Genomic DNA, 5,657 nt, shown 5'->3' with positions numbered 1-5,657 from the left:
GGAACCATTTCAGCATAGTTTGCAAAATTTGTCCTCAAACTACCAGGCTGGGGATTTCCAGCTCCACTCTCTCTAAATTCTCAATATTACATAAACTCTTTTCCACTTTGATTGTATGAACAAAATGATCTCTTGCCAAAGTTTTTGCTAACATCTCATATAGGTAAGGATTACAAAGAAGCAAATTTTAGCAAAACATTTTACGAATGCTGCTTTGTGCTGAAAACATATTTCCTTAAGAGTCCATCTACAGAAAGCGACTCAGAATCACGACATTTTTAAACGATAGATACAAGTATGAAATCCGTAATTGCAATCTTATTTCTAGTAGTGCACAATCTTGATCTTTTGATCGTATTACTTTACCCCATTTAATATTTTATTGATCATAATAAACTCGGGAAAAAAAAATATCATAAGTACAATGTCACTCCTCACAAACAACCAATAGTTGTCATGGCTCATCTAGCTACATAAACGACCAAACAAGATATCCAAACAAGGTACATCAAAGATAATTTCAAACATATTATCTTATTCATTTTCCTTTGAGAAGGAAAACAAAAATGAAATTTTGACACCTCACATTTTCAACCCCTCAAACATCTCTATCCCTTGAACACTCAATAGGAGGAGTAGGGTATCTTGCCTTGTCACTGCAATAGTTGTAAATGGTGAATTTCCCTCGGACCCATCTCAGCCTCCTGTATTGCTCCCCATCCAGATCTTTGAAGGCTGGCTGATCCCACCATTTGAGGCCTCTTGTGCTGCAAACCTGGACTTCTTGTGGTGTTGATGCTACACAGCCATCAATGTGGAAGGATGTGTATGATGCAATAAATGGGGCATTGGCCCAATTGGTTTTCTCCAATCCACCTCTTGTTGCCCAATCATCAGCCTCCCAAAGACTCGAGTACAGCTTCATTGGTTGATTGAATGGGTATTTTACTCCCAAATCTTTGCTATTTTTAAACACCCTTATAGGCGAGTTATCAACAAAGAACCTGCAAAAATTACACCAAGATCAATCTAATTCACACATGCTGGATGATGTTTGAATTCATGCATTACCACTCATTTTGCTATCTTAGAATGTGGTGTGTTTGGACAAACAAAATTTGAAGTAAAATAATTTACTTCACAAATTTCAATCACTCTTTTATCTTTCCAATCACCTTTTTATCTCATATCCATCACATCACAAAAAATGCTACCAATAATTTAATTTATATGCATTATCCCACTGCTTGAGCGTTCAATAATAATAGTATCCTGTACTTGAACTGGTGGCTCACATTTTCCATGATCGTCATAACTTATATTCCATTATACCATGAAAAAAAAAGAACTTCGGAAAAGAAATTATACCAACCTACTAAGTATATCTTGCATTTATCATCACAAATATTTGTTCATAGTTAAATGAACATAGTGATGAAGATGGCACTTAATAAATAATCAATTAATTATTCACTTGACTTAGACGTTAACAAAGTAATCATGAGATTCCTAATTCAATTTTCAAATCTTCCCGACTTTTTCCCTTCCTTTTTGAAAGGTTTTTTTTTTTTTTTTGGGACAAAACCATTTTTACCGACAGAGAAACTTTGCAGATGGTGGGGAACTTACACTAACATATCCATGTTCCATATGATACCATAGTCGTGGAAACCTTTGGTAGGGTCAAACCAAAGATAGATCCTTTGCTCCCTGTCCCCTTTACCTCCTGTGAACACATTTGTCTGTAATATGTAGGGCTGCCCTGTTCTGTTTCCCAAGAACTCAAAATCTATCTCGTCATGTTCATTAGTCTGTGATGACAGCTGAAACAATAATATATACAACCACATAACCATTAGGCATCATCTATATTTGGTCTTCTTCATTAATTCTTTATTGCTCCCCCTATCAAATTAGCTGTTTCTTGATTTGTGAAGAATCATGTGAAAAATAGCTTTTCTTTTTTGGTACTTTATTTTGTACTCTTTTTTTTTTTTGGTGGTAAAATGTAACAAAGAGGGCATGTTCACTTACATAGAATGCTGTTACAACACCAGCTGAATCCCCTCCCACCAATTTCATCCTCATGCTGAAATGCCCAAACAGATACGAATTTTTTGATTGAAATCCAGTACCTTTAAAGAGGAAAAGAAATAGTAAATAAAGAGCTATCTCATAGAACTTACTCTGATGCATATATTTTCTCATTTTAACTTGCAAAGCCATTAAGGGAAGGGGCCTCTGGTAACCTCCCAGATATCAGGAACAAGTAGCTTTCGGTAGCTGACAATTTCGTCACAAAGCACAAATTCATGCTTTCACTTTTACGCCAAACAGGATTTGAAGATGGAATTTGACAATTTTGTCATAACTTAAATCCATGATAGTATATGTTTAGATGATACTCAACAGTCCACACTATCTTCAACATTGTAATTGTGAGTAAATTACTGTAAATGCTTTATTAAACATGGATCCCCAAAAAGAAAACAAAGCTAAAAAAAGAAAAAAGAAAAAAGGAAGCCCTAACAGTAAATGGCTAATAAACTTAGCTCAAGAGTTCTAGTAACAATCTGAAACAGTAACTTAGTTTAGTGGAAAGATACCAGGAAGAAGCTTTGAAAGCAGAATACTCAGATCTCTTTTTTATTTTGGATCGAATTGAACTACTAATTAGAAATGCAAGATTATCTAGTCTAAAGTACTCCAAGCCAGTGACAGATTCTTGATCATTATACTTACAATCGGAAGGAATGAGACAGACTAAGTAGCACGATATCATAATCTAGAACTCTTAAGAGTGGAATAAATGAAATGGCAGAGATAAAAAAAGTTGCACATTGCCAATGAAGCAACAAAAAGGGATTTTTGTTGGCTCCAAAAACCATTCAAATGTGTGAATATTGAAAGAAATGGAATGCAAAATGAGAAGGGCATACCTGAGATCTTATCCAGTACAAGGTCAACAGAGCTACCTCCTTTTATGTACTTGATATGGTCAGGAGACCAAGATGGCACATAATTTCTCTGAAATGGCACATCCACTGGCTTCCTGGGCTGAGCACCAATGGCTAATATGGACAGATTTAACAAGATTGTGCCGATGAGGTAGAGCTTCTTAAGATCCATCATACTTTCTGCTGCTACTATTCTTGATCTCTAGTGCATAGGAGAAGAAAAAATATTAGGTACTCGAGGCTAAAGAGGAAATGGTAGTCAAAATGGAAAAGACTCTGAGATGTGAAGAAGTGAGGAAGAGGGCCTTTGCATGTGGATTATATAGATTTATAGGCAGTAAAATAATGTGGTCATGTGAGGGGGATGGAAATTTGTAGCGACCAAAAGTTGTTGGAAGTGGACTTATCCCTAGATTTGGGGCAGCACAATCACTCTGGGCGGAATCACCTTTTTAGTAAAGTTAAGGTGTGGGTATAGCAAATAATTTTGCGTTATGTCTAGTAGTATTCTATTGGAAAACAAGACAATTTCCTTGCAAAGTGCTACTAAAAGCTAAAAGTATTGACTAATAGCATCACATTGAAAAAACTTACAAAAATAGTTCATTTCTCTTTGAAATTTTTGAAATATTCCAATAAAAAGTTTTGAAAAAAAACTTAAATGTCCTAGTGTAGAAAGATAAGTTCTCGTTTCCATTGCAATTTTTTTAAAAAAGATTTTTGTAAAAAGATGTCATATAATAATCTGATGTATGTAAGATAAAAAAATGATTCGTAAATATGTTAATTTGAAAATTTTTTTTACCAAAACTCAAAAAGCAAATGGGCTCTAAATTGTTAGAATTTAAATCAAAAACTTAAAGTCATATAACATCATATTTTACATTCCTCTATCCTTAAAACTAAAAGTTTTTGAATGTCATGATGTAAACACAATAGTTCATTGGAGTGCATGAGCTGCTCGTAACATTGAGGTTGTAGAGGTAGTTTTGAATTTTTTATTAACAAGATTTTATACTTGTATTATAAATATAATTTTTAATCGTCTTTTTTATTTTCCATACATTATATCACAAAACGTACCACAGTATTAGTTTCAAATAACTTTTTTCAAATAATCTCCTGTCCATATAGATCTTGAAATCTCACCCTAATATAATGTGCCAAAACCAAAGGTGAGAAATTGTATAATCCATCGTAGTACTACTAATTAGTAAACTTTATATCACATAGGAATTTTGAAAAAAAAAAATGTACTGTTGTCTGCTGGTAAAATGTACTGTGTCTTCTACGGGTATAGAATCATGTCTACACCTGTTTATCTCATATTGGTCCATGTAGTGGAAAAGAACAACTGACTGGCGCAAGCCGCGTCCAATTCCAGCTCCAACATAACATCAATTTGCTCGCATTTCGGTGCTTTTTGTGGCCAATTGGTACTGCAGTTTTCTCTGTTGTCTGCTGGTGCCAATTGGGGAGCAATTAGCGGAGGCATCCACATGCACTTGATCTTCTTTTGGCTGAGAGAGAGAGGCTTCGTGGAAATTTTCAATTCACATCAACCCACAATTCAAATTCTTCAACTCGTAGCAGCCAGGCAACAGAGGACCAATGCAGCAAACTATTGGCAGTAAACTATTGGCAGCTTGGCAGTAAACTATTGGCAGCTTGCACCCAACCCCTAGACGGACCAGGGCAGGGATACTTCATTCATTTTTGTAGTAAAATTCTTTCAGACACGTAATCCACAGCCATGTTCTTTATGCAGATTCATTTTCTGGGTACATTATTCAATGCAGCAACGCGTCTGTCCAACATCATTATGTCACAACTTTTACAACTTTCGAGTCAGAACATAATGTACTAGTCTTGGAATAAATCTTGGATTGTTATTTTTTTAAAAAAAAAAAACTTCCGCATCCCAAAAAAATTATTGATTGCCGTATTTCAAAATTCTAAACTTCTTGAGAATAGTTGATTTGATGATGTTAATGAATTTATATTTAGAATTGCACTCAAATATTCAGATTCAAATTTGATATGAAATATAGATAATGGTGGAAATGATATTGAAAAAAGAGATCACAAATCATATTTATGTGAAATCAACGCTAGGCAGTGAACTAGATCGGATACTGAGCCGATTCGCGATCTTACTGATCAAATCAACCGATTCGGTTCGATTTTGAAAATATTGACTTAAATTTTGATAGGATGACAAACATTTTAAAATATCTCAAATTAAAAATTACGACAATTTCAATAGTTGTAAAAGAGTAACTTTGATATTAAATTCTTGTATTATTCATTTTAAAAAAAAAATACATGTTAGTGATATTAGAACTACAGGCGTTATTTGAGCAGAAGGATGCTTTTGAATATTTGTTTTGTAAACCAAAATTTTGGGCCTTTAAATGCTAGAAACAGTTGCCTTCCAAAGGCAATTGTCCTGCCTTGATGCGACATTTTCTGATTCTCTCTCGTTAAAATACTTCACCTATTACATTCCAAGATCTATTCTATAGAGATAGGCTCTCTAGACTGAAGAGATTCTAGTCAGCCTTGGAAAAATGAGAAGAAAAAGTGAAGCAGAATGGACAATGGGATACTCGCTTTACTTTCATCTTTCTTTACATTTGTCTAGAAGTCCGACCCTCTTCTTCTTTTTCTAAAATGGGAAAGGGATCGGCAAGCAAATTG

The 5,657-nt window shown here is 34.5% G+C and overlaps 1 protein-coding gene across 1 annotated transcript; it reads right to left on the bottom strand.

Moving 5' to 3' along the window:
• Positions 1-340: 340 nt before the first annotated feature.
• LOC113761035 (probable xyloglucan endotransglucosylase/hydrolase 1) lies at positions 341-3,263 on the bottom strand. The gene is made up of 4 exons (XM_027303840.1): positions 2,940-3,263; positions 2,035-2,135; positions 1,630-1,823; positions 341-1,004 (listed from the first exon to the last, which is right to left on the bottom strand). The coding sequence occupies exons 1-4, from the start codon at positions 3,130-3,132 to the stop codon at positions 599-601; spliced, it is 894 nt and encodes a 297-aa protein (XP_027159641.1). The 5' UTR covers positions 3,133-3,263; the 3' UTR covers positions 341-598.
• Between the last annotated feature and the right edge of the window lie 2,394 nt (positions 3,264-5,657).

The sequence above is a fragment of the Coffea eugenioides genome, chromosome 2 (genome assembly GCF_003713205.1).
Source record: "Coffea eugenioides isolate CCC68of chromosome 2, Ceug_1.0, whole genome shotgun sequence".
NCBI lineage: Eukaryota > Viridiplantae > Streptophyta > Magnoliopsida > Gentianales > Rubiaceae > Coffea > Coffea eugenioides.
Note: the sequence above shows the minus strand (reverse complement) of the source record. Positions and strands in the feature narration are given on the sequence as shown.

Coding starts and splice junctions, on each gene's coding strand:
- LOC113761035 (XM_027303840.1), bottom strand. CDS start 3,132: ATGATGGATCTTAAGAAGCTCTACCTCATCGGCACAATCTTGTTAAAT. Junction 2,136..2,939: donor TGTACTGGATAAGATCTCAG/GTATGCCCTTCT, acceptor TCCTCTTTAAAG/GTACTGGATTTCAATCAAAA. Junction 1,005..1,629: donor TGGAACATGGATATGTTAGT/GTAAGTTCCCCA, acceptor TAATTTTTGCAG/GTTCTTTGTTGATAACTCGC.